The sequence below is a fragment of the Eleginops maclovinus genome, chromosome 11 (assembly GCF_036324505.1).
Source record: "Eleginops maclovinus isolate JMC-PN-2008 ecotype Puerto Natales chromosome 11, JC_Emac_rtc_rv5, whole genome shotgun sequence".
NCBI lineage: Eukaryota > Metazoa > Chordata > Actinopteri > Perciformes > Eleginopidae > Eleginops > Eleginops maclovinus.
The window spans coordinates 4799353-4823286 of NC_086359.1; the positions used below are offsets into that span (position 1 = coordinate 4799353).

General features: G+C 40.2%; 2 protein-coding genes across 2 annotated transcripts in view; both read left to right on the forward strand.

Moving 5' to 3' along the window:
* Positions 1–701: 701 nt before the first annotated feature.
* Positions 702–20684, forward strand: ubash3ba (ubiquitin associated and SH3 domain containing Ba). Its single transcript, XM_063894283.1, has 14 exons — positions 702–1373; positions 13280–13333; positions 14161–14347; positions 14426–14624; positions 14970–15139; positions 15244–15452; positions 15969–16113; positions 17094–17214; positions 17301–17423; positions 17548–17640; positions 18069–18213; positions 18300–18406; positions 18793–18902; positions 19521–20684. The coding sequence occupies exons 1-14, from the start codon at positions 1246–1248 to the stop codon at positions 19656–19658; spliced, it is 1929 nt and encodes a 642-aa protein (XP_063750353.1). The 5' UTR covers positions 702–1245; the 3' UTR covers positions 19659–20684.
* A 192-nt stretch (positions 20685–20876) lies between these two features.
* The window catches only part of snx19a (sorting nexin 19a), an 89922-nt gene continuing 86864 nt past the window's right edge, over positions 20877–23934 (forward strand). Inside the window, 2 exon segments of the mRNA XM_063894282.1 lie at positions 20877–21410; positions 23241–23288. The gene's annotated coding sequence lies outside the window, so the exon portion shown is untranslated.

Sequence of the window (23934 nt, forward strand, 5' to 3'; positions counted from 1 at the left end):
CTATATTAAGCTTAAGTGAGTCAAGTGTCCTGTTAGTCCCACAGCAGGGAAATGTACAGTTTTACAGCAAAACGTGGCAAAGAAGGTTAAACAAAAAAGGCATGCAATAATAAAGAATAAGCTAACTTATTTGATATAGTGGAGAAACACACCCATTAATAGAGTAAAAGTGAAAACTCTAGAAGGCGTCCACATGACTAAAAATGAGGAACAGCAATTTCAGGTTCCCTAATATGATCCAACACCCAACAACAACAAGATGATGAGTTTTGTGAGAAGGAAATAATGCTAAGCTGTTCGAGTCTGTGAACTTTCAAATTAAAATCATTTATTTAAATTAGGAATAAGATACGTAAGAGTCTGAGGGATTGTTTTGTATAACAATTGATTTAAGTGTATTTTTAACAACAACAACGCCAAAGAAGTAAGTAAAAGGAAACTGAAACACAAAAACTTCGTGACGTTATTTGTTTTAATGTAGAATTATGTGTTTATAAAGGTTGCCATCCAAGTTGCTAAGGCAACTGAGGATGGCATTTTCTCCTAATTGTTCACTGCGCATGCGTGCAGTGTCGACACCCACTTTCCAGACAGGAAGTGACTAACTTTTTCCATCGTATGGCCCTACCTCGACATTTTTCATCACACTACCTCATCTAACGTGATTAATTTGAGGACAAAAGAGTACCAACAGCACGTGTGTGTGTGTGGGTGTGTTGCTCAGTTCAGTGCCTGTTCGGCCTGAGAACCGAACAGGACTTCCGGTCCCCTCACGCATCTGTGTACTGTCCCTTTAACTAAGGGGGCCGCACAGTTAAAGCTGCAATATTTTACAGGCTGAACATCCGCTCACTCAGGACCCATTCATAAATAACACATCGTGTGGAAAAGAGAGCTCATACAGCATTAGATTTTTAATTAATCGGAACTAGAGGCGAGGTGAAATCAGACATGTTCACCTCGGCCGGGGACTGTGTATCGGGGGCACAGCTGAGAGAGCTGACCCCCCTGCTGATGGTTTTGACTTTATGTGCGAACCATCAGGAGGCAGCCTGATCCAGCTCGGAGCATTTGGCAAACCCAGAAAAATGCTTGTTTCCTCCGAAGGTTTCCTACGTGCTTCCGCCTTTCACAACTAACCCTGTTTTAAGCCGCTTTCATCATTCTTTTTTAATCATTTTTTTTCATTAAATGAAAATACATCAGAGGAGCCGGGGACCTGACATACCGATGGAGCAGTGAGTTATGGCAGCTAAAGAGGAACTGTACGCCAAAGTGACGCCGCGGAGGCAGCGCCAGAGCCGGCCGAGCACCATCAAACATGGGTCCACTCTGGACGTGCTGCTGTCCATGGGCTTCCCCAAGACCAGGGCGTGAGTACACAGCTACCCTGTCCCGAGACACACAGTCTTATAGCGAGGTTAAACCAGGCTTCCCAGCAGCATCCCTTAAAGTCACTCTGTAGTCAAAGTTTTCTCTTATCTGTCTGCGTGTCAGTATCCTCACCAGCTGATGCTGTACCTCTGCTCTGATACGCATGTTGTTGACATGTCATTCACTATTTTTTAACTGCTGATCTGCCATTAGCCCACTGCCTGTATCACAGCAGGCTTATGCAATGTTATTGATTGACCCTTTTGTAATTCTTTTAGCCATCGTGAGGATTTTGGTTTCTCTTTTAGTGTCAAATAATACAGTCAAATTAAATTCATAATAACCTGCTATAACGTGTACTCTGTTTTTGTTACTAAATATACACGTGTACAGATCATTGTGACTTTAAAACAGTGCAAGTATACTTCATTTAAAGGGCAAACAAGTATGTATTGCTGCCAAATGCACCTACAGTAGGCCTACTTGTGTATGCTTTCATGTTAAAGCTGCAGTTTAATGTTGTTGATAGTGAACCTTATTGTACAGCCATGTAGTTTAACATACTATGAAACAAATCATTTTTTTTAAACGATCGTTATCATCTGCAATATTACTTATAACTGAATATGAATGTAGTCAATATAAAAAATGGCCTCGGAAGCATTCAAAAAAAGCACAATTTAAATTCTGCTCGAGCGTTTTTACTGTACTTGATTGACTCTCATCACCAATGCAACAGAAAAACAGAAGCAGCACTTGTATGTTCAGTCTTTGTGTTTCTGTGGGCGTGCGTATGTGTCCATATGTTCCTTTCACATGTTTCCCCCACTACAAAAGAGAAACATCTGAATATTTTCTGAGTCACGCGTTTCCTTGGCCAATTCTCTTGGTTTTCATTGAAGAACCTGATCCGGTGGGCATTCCTACGTGCTCCGGCTCTACACTTTTTTTTTCATTCATCCTTGAGAGAAGAAGTTGCCAGGAAACAAGGATCGCTGGTTTGTGAATGTGGTCTATGGATTATGTAATCCTATAAAAAATGACAATGTGTTGTCTGCTTGGTATTGGTGGGCATAGCATCAGTTGAACCATTCATATTAATATGCTTAAATATTGGGTTTAGTCTATTGTAGATGGGTTTTAAAAAATGTCATACGATGACAGCAGCACGATGTTTTTATTTGAGCAACAGAAGCACTTCTCTTTCAAACCAGAAACGAGAGAAATGTGCAACATCGAGGCGTTACATCTCTACGAATAGATTTCTTATCTGCAGAACATCACATTTACGCACGCTTTATAAAACCAGTCTTTGTCCATGTTATCTTGACACGTTGCATATGGCCACAGGTTTGAGTTGAAGTTCTGCACGGCCCTACGTCTCAGCCTCACTGTAGAACTTCTACCTCATCACATAATCTATAATCATAACGTGCCTTCCCATTGTTGGGGTTGTCAATGACTCCCACATTATATATCAAACCCGGTGGTTTCAACAGCCTCGTCTCGCACGAAAACCTTTCTGTATGTGCAGTGCGCCTCAAAATTGTATCCCATCATGTAACAAAAGATGTGAAGTACTTTGAGTCTCAGCAGCTGCAGTCTCAGGGTTGAGATAAACCCCGTCAAGATCGATTACTGATTTCATTTGCTAAATTGAGAGTGAAACAAGAGAATGAAATATAGAAATGACTGAGATCTGTTTTGAAGATTAAGCCAAAGTTATACAGATAAAGTATATCTCCAAAATGAAGCCTTTTTATCTCCTGTCTGAGGTCATCCAGGCTGTCTTTGATCCAGACTGCAGCTCTGTCTCTCTGCTCCTGCCTAATGAACCACTGCAGACAACAAGAGTGACTGTGGTTGGTTATATTTGCAGACTCACATCCACTGATGATGTACTTATTACCCTCTGAGCGATAAAATAATAATGAAGCAGAATAATCAGCGTCTGTCTGGTGTTATAGCTGTGGAGGCAAAACAACAATAAGATAAGTGAAGAATAAAGATACATAACTTAAATACAACACAGGCGACACTGCATGATGTCTTTGGGTTTGGTGGGTCAATATGGCGGGACTTTTCTCTCTGGAGCTTATGGCGCTGTAGTAATTACATAGGGAAATAAGTGAGAATAGGATATGGTTTCATTCATTGGGTAGAAAACTATTTGCATGACATTTTTTCCTATTAACATTTGAATAAAAGTGAGTGCTAACTTCGATAGCAGCTAACCGATTAGCTTGCTACTGTTTGTTTTTAAAGACAGCAGGGAGCATGAATCATGTACACAGCCGCTCTTTCTGTTCTGATTATGTCCGATTGGTCAGGAGCAGGTTTGATCCAACTGAGTTTGCATCTAAAAACACTGGGATTGGACAAAAAATATTTGGGGTAGGTTGCTTTGAAAGTTATCTAGAGATCAGAATGACAGAGATCAGGTCTTTGTTTTAATCGGGGCGCTCTTTCAAATACAGTTCTCAAAATGATACACTAATACCCAATCACACTTTAGATTTGACAGGTACAATAAAGCATTGCAGTTAAAAATGATTTTGTTGGTAATTTAATCCACGTAGCATATACTTTAGTCTAATTATAGAATTCAACCTGAGCTGAATCACACTCCCAAATTCCCACAGACCTTTATCAGTGTCCTCAATGGCTTAACCACTTGTTAGAACTTAGATAGCTCTCAGTTTAGGTACAGCGAGCAAACAGCTGGTATGAGATAAATGACCTTAGGGAACTCTGTGCATGGCCATGCGATGTGTGTTTTCCATTGAATCCCTGGGAACCTGCTGCTATTTAATGGTCAGCCTACCAGTCTGCACTCTTGACGTTGCAGATTGCACTTTGTGAAAAGGGAACTTCCTTGTATCAGGGTTAAATATTTATTCTTTGTTGTGCATTTTCCCTCCTATCCTCACTTTTATTGTGCTAGTGCAGGATTACAAGTTAATTATAAATCCTGAAAAGCCCACATTTAGCTGGACTTTAGGTGAAAAACAACATTAGCTTCTGTAACTTCTGTAACTTCTGCAAACTGAACTGTGTGAAGTAAATAGGTGTTGGAAGGCGGAACTAGATACACACACTCTGGTGTATGTGCAGTTTTAAATGTCATGTTTGTGGCCAAAATAACTGAGCATACTGCAGTCACACACCTGAAAATCATCACCCTGAACCTACAACCTGAATTACAGTAATAGACTATAAACCAGGTGTAGAGCTGAGTTCAGCCACTTTATTTTAGACAAATGAGGAGCTAAATGAAAGTGAAGCAGCCTTATGACCCCGAGTAAACAGATGGTATGTCTGCGGTTCCTTCAGCCACGCAGCAGTGGAAGACAATTGTACCGAAATAGAAACCCATTGAACGATGTCGAGGGTTAGAGATTTTTGTAATCATCCACTTCAGCTTCTTTTTGTTTCAGTGGAATAATGTGGCAATTGTGATTAAGGGAAACGGGAAGTTGATGACCAAAATGCAACAGAACTGACACCAGTGACGGAGTCTTTGTTACTTTTTCTGGAACTGATAACTCGTAGATAGATTCATCGCACCAGCAAAGAGAAGTTTGTCATTTGACATTTTAGGACCAATTGCAGATGTTCTCACAGTGACGCTGGTGTGTGGAAAATTCAAATACCATGCTGGGAAGTCTTTGCTAACCACAACAACATGGCCCCTTTCTGAGAGGGAGAAACAATATCGCTCTGAAGTCGCATTAACGGCTGTTAGGGTTGGCTGATTGAAGAGAATAATATCAGCACCTAACATCTGGAAGTGGGGCTGGTTTACGAATATGAGATTCCCCCGGGATAAATAAAGTATTTCTGATACATACTTTGAGTTACTGGCTAAAATGTGGTGTTTTTTTTTACCTTGTTTATGTCTGAAGCATGTTGGCATTTCAGTAATGTTTGAGTGATCAGTGCAGGTGAAGGGACCGAGCGTTTCTACCATTGCAGTTATCACTCATTTATTAGTCCTTACGTTTTAGTTAATAGAACTTAAAGTCCAAAACTCCCAAAGATTTACAATGGCATAAAACCACCTCAGCACATTTTATTCTATTCTATCTGGTGATCTATTGACAGTTATACCATGCATGGTGGCGGCCTGTGAGACTTACTTTGCCTGAGACATGTGGCACCCAAACACAACATGCACGACACATGTTTGTAACATCTGCTTGCAGTTGTCTTATCTTTCCTCATGTGGGGTATTGAAGTGTTGTGTGATAAATGAATTCACTGCTCTGAATCTAATTGTTGAATACATAATATTTAATTGAATTGTTCTTCAACAGAGTGCTCTCACTACAGGATAACATATCCTAATCTCAGTGAGTTTCAGTTTCTAAAACAGTTACACCATCCTAATAAAAGCTCTGTTTCGTATCCTATATGGTAACAGTTGAGTTGTGCCAAAGTATAGAACACAGATTTCTCTTACATTTGTCTGTTTCATTGTGTTGTTCCACCTAAGACTTCAAAGCCTCTGTGGTTACTGAGCTGCTACACACTAAGCTGACATTATGTTTGCTATTTTCTTTCTCTCCCTGCCCCTTTTGTGTCAAAGAGGAAGTCTCTGTGAATGCAGACTCTTCTCCTACTTACAATAGTTTCATAACTCATGCCTTAGCAACTACATGTATAACTCTAACATTCAAAAAGCATCTCAGCAAAGATCTTTACATTATTTAATACCGCATATAACTCATGCATACATGTGATACATTGGCGCCTGCGTGTGCGGCTTTGCAAGAACAAGCTCTGAGCTTGTACTCAAAGACAGCCAAGAGGAAGTCGCCCATTTCCGGAAGTGGCTTGTGACCTTTACTGAGTGCTCTGTTGAGATGCTGGTATGGGGGTGGCTGAATCAGATAGGAAAAGAAAATTGATATAGTGACTGGGATAATCAATGTGTTTCTCATTAGAAGTAGGCCTGAAGATTGCGTACTGACTGCACATAATAAATGCTTGTAATCTTCTGCTCCCTGACTGATGTTTGTGGCCTTTTAAAACTGTGAATCTCAAACATATGCTATAAGCTGCTTATGACCCATCCTGGGACTTTTTGGAGTGCTGTGTGATGCATCACTTTTTTTGGCATGGTGCCTCATTGCTAGTGAAACATTTGCTTTGCGCACTTTGACTTATTTCGCTGACGTCACTCGTGTGGTGCTAAAAATAACTCTCAAGCTCAACAAAAACACAATCATTTATGGGTTTGGCAGACGCTTTGATTTGTATCCATTAAATATGATGACTTGATGTACCTCTGAAGAATATTCCGTCACACACAAAGGCCAGCACAGTTCATTTAAGGGCCTCGGTCGACCCTCTTCTTCACAAATAATGAAGTGAGAAGAGGAGAAGCAGTTCCAGGCACTGGCTGTACACAGCTAGCTTTGTTACATGCACGGTGCTGAGACTTTATCCTTGTCAGAGCTTTATAATTACAAAACCAAGGCCTTGTTAGTGACCCTAAACTAAACACTCAAACAATAACAGCTACTTCCAGAAATAGCGCAATAGTTGCACATTGCGTGACATACGCTCGTTCACTTTCTTGCCAGAGGTTAGATTAAACGGTTCCTTCCATGGTCACGTCCAAACAGTAAAAGTGAAGCTAACTGCTAGCAGGTGGTTAGCATAGTGTAGCACATCCATAGGGAGACAGATGGCCTGACGCTGCTAACGCCTGTATTACATCTGTATGCAAACAGAGATGGAAAAAACTGGTTTCACTCGAATGTGACACTGTTACTCAACCACAGTTCTAACATATCGCTTTACTTTTGGATTAAACAGTTGAATCCTCGTGCAGAGCCATTTACAATTAAACCTTATTTTTTGTTGCCTTGAATATATTAAAAGTACATGCATTTTTGTGTTTTTACTGTCGCTTTTTGCTAAATAAATTGCCATCGTTATGGTTGAATACGGTAGTTATGAGCAGGACTGTTCCTTTAAAAAATGTGAAAGGGAAAAACATTATTCATTTCTAATTTTCTTTTTACCTTTTTTCATTCACAAAGGTTAACTTCATTCAGTGTCCCTTATTTAAGGTGACCCTTAACAACACCTATTGCACGTCTCTCCACCCTGGGAGAAGGATCCGTCCTCTGTTGCTCTCCCCAAGGCTTCTTCCATTCCTCCCCTGTAGTTGTGGGATTTCTTCAGGAGTTGTTCCTGGTCCGCTGTGGGGGCTTAACGACAGAGGGTATCAGCTGTACACACTGTAAATCCCCCTGAGGCTAATGCGGAATGTGTGATGGGCTATATAAATAAAACTTGATTTGCTGAATGATTTCCTCTGACTTTATGTCCTGCTACACACCGTGGACAGATCTGATGCAGAGCGGTACGCTGGACTGGAGTGTGAAGGGTGAAGGGAAGGGCGGTAACGTGTGGTGTTTTGGCTCGGCGTGGGCTCACCAGGCCCGAGCGTAGGGAAGCACATTTCCTCTGCTGACATGGCTCTCCTTAGGGTGCAGTCTGGCGTGGGGCAGCAGCTCGGCTCTCAGCGCTATGGAGGGATAAGTGGTTAGTGATGAGTGTTCACCGTCAGCTTGTAAACAGGAAATGTTGATTTGAGCTGAGTCAGAGAAGGTCCCTTCGGACTGTGTGTGTGTGTGTGTGTGTGTGTGTGTGTGTGTGTGTGTGTGTGTGTGTGTGTGTGTGTGTGTGTGTGTGTGTGTGTGTGTGTGTGTGTGTGTGTGTGTTGAGACAGGGTGACATAGATACTTCTTACTTTTGGCTTTCTATCAGTGTTTCCAGTGGTGGGCAGTAACTAAATAGACGTACTCAAGTAAAGTAACAGTATGTAGGGACTTGAGTATTATATTACTTTATACTCTTTCCTCCACTTCCTCTATATTACAGATTGAGTTATTAAATACTTTGCAGGATTATTCTATATTATTAAAGTTGGACTACCCAGTAGCATACAGTAATTCGAATAAACCCCACTTTTATCAACTGCAACATTGAAATGATGAACACATTAATGCATAAGTAATTGTAATACAATCATTCAAAGTACATGTGCTTAAATGTGCCAATCTGCATAACGAGTACTTTATATTATATTTTGATGCTTATATTTTTATACTACACTCTTGAATACAAGACTTTTACTTAAGTAAATCATCTCAGTACTTCTTTCACCTCTGATGATTTCCCTTTTCCATTGCAGCCATTATGAATCCATAAAAGTCATGATATTTATATCGTTGATTTCTTGTCGCAATATCTTCCAAAACAATGTTTACAGGATTGAAAAACAGTGCTTCACACTCATGAGGCATTATGAGGAGTGTGCAGATTGCCTGATACAAAGCCATTTTCTCCAGCAGCCTGGAAAATATCCAAGTTGAGCCAAAAGGTCAGCTTTAATAAACACTTCAAGTAATGTTTACATATATGAAAAACCAGAAACACCGCTGCTGGGACACGAACAGGCAGCCTGGACATTTAATCACCTTGGGGTCATTTGTGAAAAGAGGAACTGAAAACATGTCCCATATGTGGGTAAACACATTGCCTGCAGGATATGCAAATGAAGTGCAAATGAAGTAGAAGCTCTCATCTAATGGCCACTGTTAATATTGCAAACAGTATGCAGCTGATAAAAGGCCATATCAAATCAAGAGTGACTTCTTTCCCTAGCGCTTTCTAATCTTTTTTATCTTGGGCTAGCTGTGAGCAGGAAATGCAGTTTATAAATAGCATGCACAGTTCTTGCCTCAGACCAAAGGACAGGCCTCCTCCGGGTTAGATGCAGTCATCGAGAGGCAGTTTGTCCACGACTACTTCCTTGTATATTCAGTTCAACAAAAACAAACTCTACTATAGCTCTATTTATATGTAAGTGTCAAAGAGCTGATGATGTAGGGCTCCTCCCGTCCAGAAACATTAAGTAGCTGGTATATAAAAGAGGAAGCGAGTGAGCAACTTCTTCTAACCAGCGCTGCTCTCTCTGGGTGGTGCAGATGTCAGTGACCTGCTTTCTTTAGCCGAGAGAAAACACAAAAACAGAATTGGCAATACATCATCCAGAAACATGTTCAAATGTACGGTTTAAAAAGGGACCACTATTTGAAGCTTTTGACAGCTACACACCCATGCATTAAAGAGGATATATTATATTATAATGCTCATTTTCAGCTTCGTATTCTCAAATTGTATTTTGCAAGGGGGGTTATTTACTCAAATGAAAATGAATATTGCGTCAGAATAGCAGATAGTAAACATTAAGAGATTAGGATCACATTTTCTCAGCCTTTAAGCCCCGTTGTTTACATCTTATTCCATCAGTACTGTAACTTGTTTGATTTAAAGCAGTGAAATCGTTTGTTTATTTGCTTCCTGACGTAAGTTACAGGAGAAACGTTGAAGCATTTTAATTGACCTCTAAATAAAAAGGGAATAATTCAGTTGGAATCCCCCAGTCAGAGCTGGTTGATGTGGCCAGGGAAAGGAAAGTTTGGGGCTCTCTGCTGGAGCTGTTACATCCGCGAGCCTGACGGAAAAGCGGGAGAAGATGGATGGATAATTCAGTCTGACTTTGAAACAAAATGCTGTATTGGAAGCTTCGAATAATAATGCGGGTCCAGTCCAAACGGAACACTTTACTGTATATTAGTGCAGCAGTTTACAACAAGAACGAGGCAACATTTCAAAGTCAAACATCATTGTTACGCTTTTATCTAGAGGTAAACATTTCAACATTTCTCCTGTAACTTATGTCAGTGAGCAAATAAACAAATGATTTCACTGCTTTAAATCAAACAAGTTACAAGGGGTCCAGCCTCCTGTCACTCAAGCACCAGAGGGTTTTGTTCATCATCAATTTTATTTATTTAAATACTTTTTATTTGCATTTCAAGACCAATTAACTACATAGCAATCCAGAAATCAGGAAAAAAATCCTAATTATAAATGGAAAAAAACTTAATGGAGACATAATTAGGTTTGCATTAATCGTCCGTTCTTCATGTTCAATATAAATGCTTTGTGTTCTATACTTTACCCAGTTTCCCCTCCTTAATCAACAATATGAACTTGGTTTCTAATTCTCATACTTATTTCCTCCGTTCCATAAATTAAATGTACTAGGTTCTTCAATTGAGAGACGAATAGGTTATTATCTCTGAGCCAATTCCCTTGAAATCTGTTTAATGACAGCTATTCTTATCATTAATAATAGGGGAATATTTTAGCTTTATGCCTCTGGTGTTTTCCCAAGTAATCGAGTTAGTGGTAGCTATTTCCCAGAAGCCTGTAACAAAACATTACGAGACCAAAATATATGACCATGGTTGGCCTTCTGCTCATTGTGCATTCTTGAGAGACATTTTGTTTATTGACTTTGAATTTGGGTGTCTTGAAGTACTGAATTCATATCTTGCATGTGTTTTGCATGTGCAACAGCACTCTCTATCTATTCTTATTTCAGCGGATTAAATCCAGTCTTAAGGTTTATAAAATACCAGAGATAGGAAGCAAGAAATCTACTGTTCTCGCCTGGATTGGAGTTTGTGACGTCTCGGTCACATCTGCTTGTAATCCTATCATGACAGAAAATCCCCTTCTTTCTTTTCCTCCTCCGTACAGCACCAGGTGGATTCTCTGCACAGCCTCTCTGTCCAAGCCTTCTGCATGCACAGGGTTGTAAATGTAAAAATGTATTCTGTTCCATTTACAAGATACCTGTAAAAATGTGTTCTCAGTAACATAATCTGAGTATCAAATTATAAAAGTAATGTAACCCGATTCCTCTCCGTTACTCTTGGGATTACCTCGATATTTTTAAGAGAAAATAAATTGCAGTACTGAAGTGCTTTCTGTAAGACAACATTAATACCAGATGTGGTACTCTGTTACGAAATGAATGAAACGTTATGAAAGTACTCTCATCTAAATGTACTGAAAGTAGCGACAGTAAAAGTAGTCATTGTTTGATTGGTCCATTTCAGAATAATATCTCTGATATGTTTTATAATGATTGATCATTAAAGTGTTCTCAGAGCTGGTAAAGGTGCAGCTAGTTTGAATGGCTTTGTATACTGCAGGGTAGCTGCTGGATTTACTCCAGGTGAACTAAAGTCTGATTCAAGGTTTTTTTTATTAAAGAGTAGAGGTCCTCTTTAACACAAGTTCAACCAACAGTTTAAAAGCAGTTTCTTTGGTAAGTAAAGGTTAAAGGCAATGTGGCGGCTCCCAACTTCAAGGCCGTTATGGTATAGCTCTGTGTGCCATCTGTCTCTGTGCCGATACTGCTCGCTGTGCTCTGTCAGGGCATGCTGCCCCCCCCCCAGGGTTCAGGGACTTTGCTGTATCTAGGACCCTCTCACTGGGACACATCTAAAAATAGATAATCGAATTTGTACGCTAGAGTGGCACGATGAACTGTGTCATTGTCGGCGCACACAGAAATGCTGCAACACGTCTAAACTGAGCTGTGACTGACACACAAAACACTTCCTGCCTGCTGATTTTACTTCAATATAAACTGTAGATTTGTTATTAAATGGCATTTCAGAGCAGTGGCAATGAGAGATGATACACACAACCTAAAGGACGTTGGATTGCATGATGAGATGAGTCTTAAAGGTCGAATTCTATTACCACAATGTGCATTTAATTAAAACTCATTTCCTGTTGCTCAATAATGACATGAGCTGTTTACCAGAAAAGACATCAGTGCAGTATCTTGTCCTTAATCCAATCTTTGTTCTTTCTTTTTTTTAAGAAATCGACAAAGATAAACTATCAAAGAGATCAATCTTTGGCGTTTCCATTGTGGTCCACAGAGCCCACATGCACCAAGGTGTGGTTGCTGTTATTCAGTGACATCTGCTTTGCATTAGAGAACCTTTAAACTGAATTACCACACCTCACGGGTTTGTAAAAACCTGACATTACATTAAACAAGACATATAATCTGCTTATTTTCAGGCGCATATTTTTATTTAGTGCCTCTACTGGGACATGTCTCCATGCTTTAATGTTCAAAAAGCTCTTTATTTTTCTCATACTGCCTGTGCTGCAGCTCCCCTTTCCACCCTGTGTCTGAAACCAGAGCCCAGTCTGCTCTGATTAGTTATCTGACCTGCTCTGTTGTGATTGGCCAACCGTTTAGAGATGTCCCACCCCTTACCCTCTCACGTACAATGTGTTGGAGTACTAGCCAATAGAAGCGTGAGTGTTACATAGTGATGTCATTATGTTACAGAAGTAAACAAAGGAGCACAGTCGAAGAGTTGGAGGCAACTTCGGAATTTTAGCCTTTGCAGGCCGTTAACATACACAGAAACATCCATAACACACTACAGGAAAGGAAAAACCCTTAAAAGCACAATAGGTCCTCTTTCTGTAGAACGTTTGAGCTACTGTTTTACAAGACATAGCTCTTGGAGACCGGATGTTAAATAAAGTCACATCTGGATACTCTGTGTTCGTCTCTTGAAGCCCAATAAAGCTGCTGGAATCAGTGAATCCCTTCAGAGGCGGCCCGCAATACCAGAGGTTTTATAAAAAGAGACGCTAATTAGATTCTGAGCACTCAAGAGTAATCATGCAATGAGCTGTATCTCTCAGAAAGGTTTTATAAAATGACACAGATAAATCTTGGTGGACGTGGACATTGTGTGTAATTACTCTTAAACACATAGAATTCATAAACATGTTCCCTGATGTTTAGGAAGGTCTTTATACTCTGACTTGTGGCTGTTTTTTAACAAGAATACCTAATGAATTTTCTCCGCTCTCTTGGGTTGTGTGTTTCTGTTCATCGATCACGTGGTAGCACATCTCCAACTAATAAACACGGCCGGAAGAGAAACTATTGATTAAGTGACTCTACTCTGATCTCATTTTCTCTTTGCAGCTTGAAAGCTCTGGTTTCCACGGGAGGGAAGAATGTGCAGGCAGCTTGTGACTGGTGAGAGCAACACACACTTTTACACACACACACACACAGTATAACATGTACTGATCTCACCCCCTTAACATCGTCACTAACAGTGCCGCCCTCTGCTGGACATCAGCTACCCTCTCTCCCTATTAGTACTAACTTCTTACTAACTTCCTGAGGTGGGAGAAGTACTCAGATCTTACAGTAAAAGTAGAAGTAGCAGAGTGTAGGAATACTCTGTCACAGTAAAAGTATTCTAAATGTTCCTCCAGTGAAAGTAGAAAGTGCTCTCATCTAAATGTACTTAAAGCAGCGACAGTAAAAGTAGTCATTGTCTGATTGGTCCATTTCAGAATAATATCTCTGATATGTTTTATAATGATTGATCATTAAAGTGTTCTCAGAGCTGGTAAAGGTGCAGCTAGTTTGAATGGCTTTGTATACTGCAGGGTAGCTGCTGGATTTACTCCAGGTGAACTAAAGTCTGATTTAAGGGCTGATTATATTTACCATCATTAATCCAAATCTACCTAGCAACTAGAGGTGAGAAATGTAGTGGAGTAGTACAAAGAAGCATAAAATGGAAATACTCAAGTAAAGTTCAAGTACCTCAACATTTTACGTAAGTACAGTACTTAATTAAAGTAAATGTACTTAGATCCTTCCCTCCTTCTTAATGAAAGGCATGCTCACATATTCTGAGGTTATTCCAGAAGACACTTCTTTATTCATAAATGGATGTATTTGCAAACGAGCATTTAGTGAATGTTTGTTGTACTCTTGCTCCACAGTGATGGTACAGTCTGTCTTTGTGTTGTGTGAGTAACTTGGTGTCTTCTTGTCCTTTGCTCCAGGCTCTTCTCCCACGTAGACGACCCCTTATTGGATGACCCTCTGCCCAGAGAGTATGTGTTGTACCTGCGCCCCAGCGGGCCCCTGCTCCAGCAGCTCTCACACTTCTGGCAGCAGTCCCGCGTCTCCTGTGGAAAGAACAAGGCCCACAACATCTTCCCCCACATCACCCTCTGCCAGTTCTTCGTGGTCAGCGTCCGTCAGTGCTCACCATATAGGATTTTCAAAATCAGTCATATATTTAACGACTTCTTTTCTCTTGCTCAGTGTGCCGATGGGAAGGTGGAGGCTCTGACCGAAGCTCTGCAGTCCACCGTGGCCAAGTGGAAGGGTCGTATCCCCATGCCCCTCCCGCTTGAGCTCTACACCTCCAGCACCTTTATCGGCCTCTTTGTGGAGGAGCAGATGGCCGAGGTGCTGAAGACTTTCGCCTCTGACTTTGCCACTGAAGCCACAGCTAAAGCAGGTTAGAGACCACCCATGTCTCTGTGATGCAAATACTGCCTTGTAGGATCAGTGGGAAATGCTCCTAAAACTCTAATGAAAAGAGAAAGAAATGGAGCAACTTGCAGGCAAGGTTTGGGGAAAATGGTGTGGACAACAATGTGATAGACACCTGAAAAAGAACAGACAGTTGTGAGCATATTCTGTAACCATATTTGAGCAGTTTCACCAGACCATAAATGTTCAGTGCATATAGTGCATGCATATAATGAATATAGAGTGCCGTAGAATGGAAACAATACTTCATTGTCATGAGTATACATATACAAACATCTGCTGTGCACATTTCTTTCTTGGCTTCATCCAGATGTTCACGTCGAGCCTCATAAGAAACAACTTCATGTCACTTTGGCGTACCACTTCCAAGTCAGCCACCTTCCGGTTTTGGAAAAGTTGGCCAAAACGGTGGACGTGTCTTCAGGCTGCGACTGGCTGGCTGTGCTCTTCTCCCGGGACATTTGCTTCGCTAACCATGAGGTAGACTGTGTGTTTCCCAGTTGGATTTTTGGGATATTTGGCTAAAGAAATCCCTGAAATAGCTTCTCTCTAATGGCTTTTTTCACTCCCCCCCCCCCCTATAGACGCTGCAAGTCATGTACCCGTATGTGCCTCAGAATGACGACGAGCTGGAGCTGGTGCAGGGAGATTTCATCTTCATGTCTCCGGTGGAGCAGAGCAGTGCCAGTGAGGGCTGGGTGTACGGCACCTCGCTGGGCACGGGGCTGTCGGGCCTGCTGCCTGAGAACTACGTCAACCGCGCTGATGAGTCTGACACCTGGGTCGTCCACGGGTAAGAAAAGGAAGTGGGGTAAATCTAACGTCATGTGTTTCTTGCATTTGCAAAAAAGTCCCCGGAAAAGCTAGGAGGCCCGGGTTACACTGATAAAGCGTACATACAGTACAAAAACAGAAGTAGCATATTATCTCTAGATGGCCCCTTAAAGCCACAGAATCCCCACAGAGACGTCAGCGGGTGTTATCTCAAACTGACAATCCACAAACACCTTTTTTTTCTAAGCTGAAGGCAAAGATAAGAGGGGAAATTAGTCATTGTCCTCTTTCCTAAAACTGTCTTTGAAGAGGTTGTGTTTCTTCCGTTCCTCAGCCCTTCACTATAGTGGTATTTTCAAGACACGTATACACACCTTTACTCACTTCATTCGAGCTGTGCCCTGCTTATTCCTGTGTTTCCGTATGACTGTAAGTGTTGGTTGTCTTCTTATGGGCTTCTCTTCACTGTGGATAAAGAGTGCTATTTTTAAAGGGCTATTTGAATAAAATCGAGCCCTCTCTGTCTGATCCTCAGGTCTCACTCCATGCTCACCTGTGCCTCTCCGTCTAACTCCGGCAGCAGCGTGGCGGGGTTATTGTTTGACGGAAAGCTGAACGACAGTCTGTTTGACAGTCTCATGGATCCTCCTGGCCTTACTGGCCTCTGTCCTCCTATGCAGGTATTCCGCACTCCTGTGTTATGTGACCTTTCCCTGTGGCCTGCAGAAACAAACATGAGGCTGCATGCTAAATGAACATTACATTCTCTCTGAAGTATATGCACAGGTTACAAGAGGCCACCTGTGGTAGAGGGTAATGTAACCAACCCACAACAGTGTCATTATAGACAGTGAAAAAGGGACATCAAATTACAGTTTTACCTACAAAATAAGCTGTAATTATTTAACGTAATCAAGCAAATGAAATCAAAATAAGCAAGTAGCTGAAGAAATGTCGGGCAAGTATTCTGAAGTATTCAATAATGGGACCAGAGAGCATCATTACTGAAACATGACATGGCTTAGTATGTTTCCCTTGTGTATTTATCATGACCCAACTATCATTGCGTCCTGTATAACTGCATCCTTAAATGAATGACTTCAAGCAGACATTCATTATAAATGCTCCCAACTCTCAGAAATGCTCATTATTTGACTGTAACTGCAGTTAGTGCTGATCTTTGGGAATTTCACTGTTTTTGTAGTGAGTCCCATTTGCATACTAAGAGACCAGTTTGGCTGCAAATGCATATTACCTCATTTAAATATGTGCAAATGAGCACCAAGATACTTTTTGCCCAGCAGGGAAGTTAGGGAAGCACTAAACACAGTTTTTGTCTTACTTACACAGGTTTAGCAGCCTCAAACGCAGCACAGTGTGTTAAACAACAATTATAACTGTTTATGCTTCTAACATGAAATTAAAGAGGCCATATTATGCTTGTTGGGGTTTTTCCCTTTCCTGTAGTGTGTTATATAGGTTATTGTGCATGTAAATGGTCTGCAAAGGCTCAAATCCCAAAGTTCTTTCCAAGAGTTTCTCTCCCCCACACCCCATTGGACTCCTTTGTTTTCCTCCGTAGCATAATGACATCACTATGTAACTCTTGCGCTTCTATTGGCTTTATTAATATTAGATTTAACTTGAATCTTTATCTCAGGTTTTGAGGCCAACCTCTCAGTCTTCCGTTTCCAAGATGAGAATGTTTGTGTGTCGCCATGGGGAGAGGATGGACGTGGTGTTTGGGAAAAACTGGGTCACTCAGTGCTTTGACGCCAAAGGTAAGTGTGCAGGGCGATGTTAAGTACACATTTTTTTGTTGAGTATTTCCTGTTCTTCTGTAAGAACTTCATTTGTGTTTGTGTAGGCCGATACATTCGCTCCAACCTCAACATGCCATCCAGCCTGCCAGCTAGAAGTGGAAGTCACCGGGACTACGATAAAGATTGTCCAATTACTGTGTTTGGCTCCACCCAGGCCCGACTTGTAGGTCAGTACATATAAAGTAACGTACATTTTATCTTGTTGAGAAGTTACTATAATTTGAAGGGTTGATATTTATAGTAGAGAGTGTGTTTGTATAACAATTGACATGTATTTTTTGTCTATTTCAGGGGAAGCTCTGTTGGAAAGCCACACAAAAATAGACTTTGTTTACTGCTCTCCTTCTCTTCGCTGCGTCCAGACTGCTCAGAACATTCTGCAGGGTGAGACCTCGTCAATGTTCTCACGGCAACATCTATTCAGTTTCTTTAGCTGCCGTGTTATACATACATTTTAGAGCAGATTTCAGAGCTACGGCTGCATGACAATGTGGGACTATCTGTGTTTTTGGATCTGAATCTTTGATATTTTCACACATCCAATAAGAATTTTATAAAGATGTAATAAATGATCAGCAAAAAAAAAAGGGATAGGAAAAAAAAACGAGGGTTTACGGAAGGTATATATCTTTCCCATTACTTACGAATATTATATATATATAATATATATATAACTATTACTTTTTGCACAAAGTCTTACATTTTATGTGAAGCAGTATTCATATATTTCCCATAAATCTGAGGTAAAAGTGACATGACTTCATAGCTGTAGAGATATTTAAATGTTCTCTTTGTGTTTAACTGTATGTAAGGCCTGCAGCAGGAAGGCAAGACAAAAATCTGTGTGGAGCCTGGGTTGTTTGAATGGACCAAGTGGGTTTCAGGCACAAGTTTACCCGTGTGGATCCCCCCAGCTGAGCTGGCTGCTGCTAACCTGAGTGTGGACACAACTTACAGGTACACCAACCCTATAGCATCATGACACGTTAACCTGTGATGCTACAATTTAATTATAACCTCCTATATTGTTATTTTGACCCCAGACCTCATATTCCCGTAAGCAAGTTGACAGTGTCAGAAAGCTACGACACCTACATCAGCAGGAGCTTCCAAGTAACCCGCGAGATCCTGACGGACAGCAAAAACCTGGGTAATGGAGTAATACATCTTGGCAGCATTCACTACAATACCAGCTCTTTTCTCGAGATGATTACACTTAAATGCTTTCCACTCACTGTTTCTTTGCTGTTCTCTGAAGGCCACTTACACTGAGCATGAGCTAATGACATCAAGATGAAACAATGGGCTCCTGCCTTGATGGTCTAAACAAAGAAAATCTAAGCACTTTGTTTTCACTCCGCTGGCCTTCTGAATCTAGATGTTTAATTTGGATCTGGGCCAAATCTCAAAATAAAAGGCCATGCGTGGCAGAGCCTGAACATTTCTCAAGCTGTATATCATCATCTGCTGAGTGCCCATAAATAAACAGCAGCTTATGGTATCTGTGGAATGCTTTTCTTTACCTCTTTCACACAGGAAACACGGTCCTGATTGTGGCCCATGCTTCCTCCCTGGAGGCCTGCACTCGTCAGTTACAGGGCCTCAGCCCGCAAAACTCCAAGGATTTTATCCAAGTGGTCCGAAAGGTCAGTTCATGCTTAACTTACAACAAGGGCTGTACTCAATGTTCTTTTTTTTAAAACAACATTCTGGGGTTGAAAGGCCCTATTATGCTTTTTGGAGTTTCCCTTTCCTGTAGTGTACCATATAGGTTTTAGTGCATGTAAATGGTCTGCAAAGGCTAAAATCCCAACGTTCCCTACAGAGGGAGTTTCTCTCCAACATGCTCCCCCCCTGCCTGTAACACCTCTATTGGACTTCTATGTTTACTGAAAGAACATGATGACATCACTATGCAACACTCGCACCTTCTATTGGCTAGCACCCCAACATACTGTACGCGATAAGCTAAGGGGCGGGACATCTGTAAGCTAACCAATCAGAGCAGACTGGACTCTGGTTTCAGACAGAGGGTGAAAAGAGAAGAGAACATTTTTGAAAATTAAAGCATGTAAACATGTCACTCAGAAGAGACACTACATAGAAATATGAACCTGAAAATTTGCAATATAGGGCCCCTTAAAGTTATTATTGAAGACTCAAGCCATTCGGTTCAGCACTAGTTACAACTCCTCATTAATTTCTATCCTCTTCTCATCTTTTTTTTCTTTGATAACACACACATCCGTCTTCTCTTTGTGCAGATTCCTTACTTGGGTTTTTGTGCTTGTGAAGAATTGGGAGAGACCGGGGTGTGGCAGCTGGTCGACCCACCCATCTTGCCTCTGACACATGGACCCAATCACAGTTTCAATTGGAGGGAAATGCTAATGCAAGACTGAAGGATCCGCTCTTTGGCTCTTTTATCTTTTGGTGACCCTGAACTGCTGAAAGAAATATTTATTTTTAACCCGCTCTGCTCTAAATCCAGCCCAACTACCAAAAAAAAAGAAAAAAGAAAACACACGTCTTGCTTCCTTCAAAGACATCAAGCAAAAAAGAAATGCATTAATTGAAGCAAATGTATTCAGACACACTGCTCAGGAATGAGGAAAAAGATGAGCCACAGATAGAATGGCAGTTTGGTGTTTTGAGAATTGTGGATATTTCTTACTCGTTTCGGATGAATCAGGTTTTATGCCATAAAAAAAAAAGCGACATTTAGTCTGTGATTCCTCTTCAGGCAGGGCGGTGAAGACTCTGTGTTTTGCTGCCTTCACACACACACACACACACACACACACACACACACACACACACACACACACACACACACACACACACACACACACACACACACACACACACACACACACACACACACACACACACACACTGTGACAGAAGTAGATGAGAGAGACTTCTACCACAGAAATATTTTTTTCCCATGTGTCAGAAATTATTATTTAACTTGTAGCTCCCGCAAAAAAAAACAAAAAGCACAAAAGAAATGTTGACAATCAGACAGGGGAAACTGATATTCATTGTTTCTGGTGCTGAGGTGGGTGGTTTAAGATTCCTGTTTCATTCCTGTAAATGTCATATCATCCAGTGATTTTTCATACATGTATTTGCGAACAGGAATCATTTTACCTTCCTGCAATGCAGTTTTATTACCACCACAGGAGCAACCAAGGCTTAAGAAATTTAATATAATTTAATATAGATTGCTTTTGGGTGCATTGACTAAAAATATTTGCTTGTTCATCACAGCAACACTGGTGAATTTCATGTTGTTGGTTGTGTCAGATGATTTAAATGCTTACTGCCTATACACATATTGTTTGTTATTTGAGTCAAAACATCTATTGATACTCTCAAAAATGAATAAAGCAAGGATGTGGAGATATGAAGGCCTATATATATAAGCCTGTGCCATGTGTTCTGTAAAAAAATACACTTCTTTACACAAGGTATTGGTTAGAATTAAGCAGCTCTTAACTTTTGGTTCTGTTTTACACAAACAGCATTGCAGTTGTTTAAAAAAAGGTATAATGTGCTGTTGATGCCGGACTAAACATACATTTTCACGGCAGACCTTTTGACTTGTTGTAGTAAGAAAAGCAAAGCACTGGAGTATCTAAAACATGAGTGAAGCCTCTGTACTATCATGTACTGTCATTACCTTATTTAACGCACCTGTGCTTTTGCTATCATGACAAACATATCCTATTGGATCTTTAGTTCTCTGACCTATTTTCCTTTTTGGCTGAGTTAAAGGCTAATTACATCCAATAATTCAGTTGTATAAGGTAATATTGTTAAGGATACATTCAGAATACTAGGTTCTAGGTGATTTTACAAGATTTGGCCTTTTTTTTGTCACGCTTCTCTTTCTGGATACATCCAACAGGAAAGACCTTCTCTCCTCAAGGAAGAAGCACTGTTGGACAGCTGGACCCTGAGGTGGATTCATTGCTACCTTAAACAGCTTTAATTGAGTCTAGGAATATAGAGGATGGCTATGAAAACTGTATAAAACGTTTACTTGTGTGATAAAGTAACATACAAGTTATGTTGCTTTAGTGGCTAGAAAGTTAGCTAACAGTCACTAGCTAAACGGTATCCTGCTAGCCCGTTTCTTGCTAACTCAGGTGAGGGAGTTTTTGTTTGTTTGTGTGTCTATTGAAATGTTCATTTTAATTTAAAAACCATAACCTCATCAACCGAGTTACTCTATTAATGTATTAACTACCGAGTAATGACCATGGTTGTATTATAAGAACCGTATGACTAGCACCTGTGTAGCTAAGTGTTAGCATATAACAGTTAGACATTTCTAGCTAACGTCATAGGTGACGAGAGAAGCTGAAACACCGGTGTTCCTTCACCGTTTGAGCACCTTTTATCATGCTGTGTAGTATAGTAAATGATGATAATCAAAACAATATGCAAATAGTTTGAAGTGAAATGGGTCTTTGATTATTGGTAGTTTTTAAGTTATTCTTATCTAAAAACAGGGACGATAGCAGCTCATATTATGAGATTTCACAGGTCTTTTATTTTGAAACTGTACATCAGAATGTCATGTTATTCTTGGAGTGACTTTCTGTGATGGCCCTTTATCAACACCAATTGAAAGAAGTCACCCAGTGGAAATGGAAAGTTACATTTTATGATCAGATTGGTCTTCATACATTTATCCTTCAGTTTTAAATTTGAGAAAATGTTCACTCATTTACAATGTGGTAGTAAATTCTTATTAATTTCATTATTTAGTACATATTTCTTTATTTAAGCTCCAGTATATATTAATATGTAAGGTGTGTTATTAGGTTTGTTTAAGGTATATTTGTAATTGACAAGTAAGAGTAAGCGCTTTTATTTTGAAGGCGGTTTTTACAGGCCTCTACCGTAATGCGCAGTGAATCTAAAACTCACTCCAGTTAAAATCATACATACATTGGTGTAAAGTAACAATTTACTCAAGTTCTGTACTTCAGTACAATTTCCGTGGAAGGTACATGCACTTCTACTCCACTACAATTCAGATGTAAATAGTGTACTTCTACTCCACTACATTTATGTAATCCCTTTAGTTGCTAGGCAGATTTGGATTAATGATGGTAAATATAATCAACCCTTAAATCAGACTTTAGTTCACCTGGAATAAATTCAGCAGCTACCCTGCAGTATACAAAGCCATTAAAACTAGCTGCACCTTTACCAGCTTTGAGAACACTTTAATGATCAATAATTATAAAACATATCAGAGATATTCTGAAATGGACCAATCAAACAATGACTACTGTTGGTACTTTAAGTAGTTTTTTATGCTAATACTTTTGTACTTTTGTTTTTACTTGAGTAACCTTTTGAATGCAGGACTTTTACTGTAACAGAGTATTCCTACACTGGTACAAGATCTGAGTACTTCTCCCACCTCTGCTCCAATAGAGCTATTTAAAAGATGCTCACTCATGCATATTCACACACAGACTAAGTGTGAAACAAAACGAACACTAGGTGGTGCTGTTTGATGACCAATATCAGTAATAGTTCCTGCAGAGAAGTTCACACTTGCACTTTACGGCTAAACTCATCCATGGGGGTTACGTGCACTACATGTTCTTAAATGTATGTTTTTCTCAAATAGAAAAATTGAAAAAAGGTAAAATAATTTCCTAAAGTAAAATGGTTAATGTAGCATTGTCTACGCAGTAGTTTTGACCCCATGACTTTTGACTTTTTCATCAAATGTGACACAGTGTTGAGATAAGTGTTCATTTTCAGCTCTTAGTGTGTGTGTCTATTAAATCAGTCATTAGACAACCTGCTATCAGAGAAATGACTGATGGCCACTTACTAATAATACCACTGAAACAGCTGATGCATATTATAATTTACAGGCATTGAGTATCAAAAGTAAGCGTGGTAGTTATCGGTTAGGTTGATTTACCATTCATCTATGCATCTCCCTGCAGGGGTCAAAGGGCTGTGGCAGCAAGCTCCAACATCTCTGCAGGCAGCGGGTAGGTGTTCAGTGATGCATTCACTCTTCAACATGTCTTACAGCACTTTGTAAGTAGGTCTAAAACATCAGTTTATTCTCTGAATGGTCTAATTTTAATTTCCGGTTTAAATTTTCCTACAATATTCTATACATAAACAAACACATTTTTATTGTATATATCATTGTGCAAATGTTAACATATTCTCTGTAAAAACAGATTTACTGATGTGACTTTTGTTTCCACTGGTTGAAACGAGAAGTCTGATTGTATAGCAGTCTATGAAACAATGGTTCTACTTCTCACTTATGTCAATGGTTTCGAAGACTAGTTTCCATTCTGCTTCAATACGGCATTTTTTATTCAGTTTGTGGTCCTTTTTTTGACTCAAATAGACGCATAAATAAAGTAGAGTAAAGCTCTAGGATGGGGTTACCTTGTGACTGACAGGCTGCTGTCTGGTTTGGGTGCCATTCTCCCCTGTTTTCCTCACACTATGCTGTAGACACAACTCAGACATATTACACCTTGTACTGTTAACATGGTGATTGTAATTGTATCCAGAGAGTCCAAAACTCACTTTGGCTGTTTTTTTTATGTACGGCAGCACTCTTATAGCCTTTCAATCCTGAACGCTGCCTCCTGCTGTGCCAGGAAACAGTGTGAA

What these genes read in the sequence shown, in the direction of transcription:
- ubash3ba (XM_063894283.1), top strand. Translation starts at nt 1,246, where the DNA reads ATGGCAGCTAAAGAGGAACTGTACGCCAAAGTGACGCCGCGGAGGCAG. An exon ending in CCCTCTGCCAGTTCTTCGTG is followed by an intron (nt 14,348 to 14,425) that starts GTCAGCGTCCGT and finishes TCTCTTGCTCAG; the next exon opens with TGTGCCGATGGGAAGGTGGA. An exon ending in TCAGTGCTTTGACGCCAAAG is followed by an intron (nt 17,215 to 17,300) that starts GTAAGTGTGCAG and finishes GTGTTTGTGTAG; the next exon opens with GCCGATACATTCGCTCCAAC.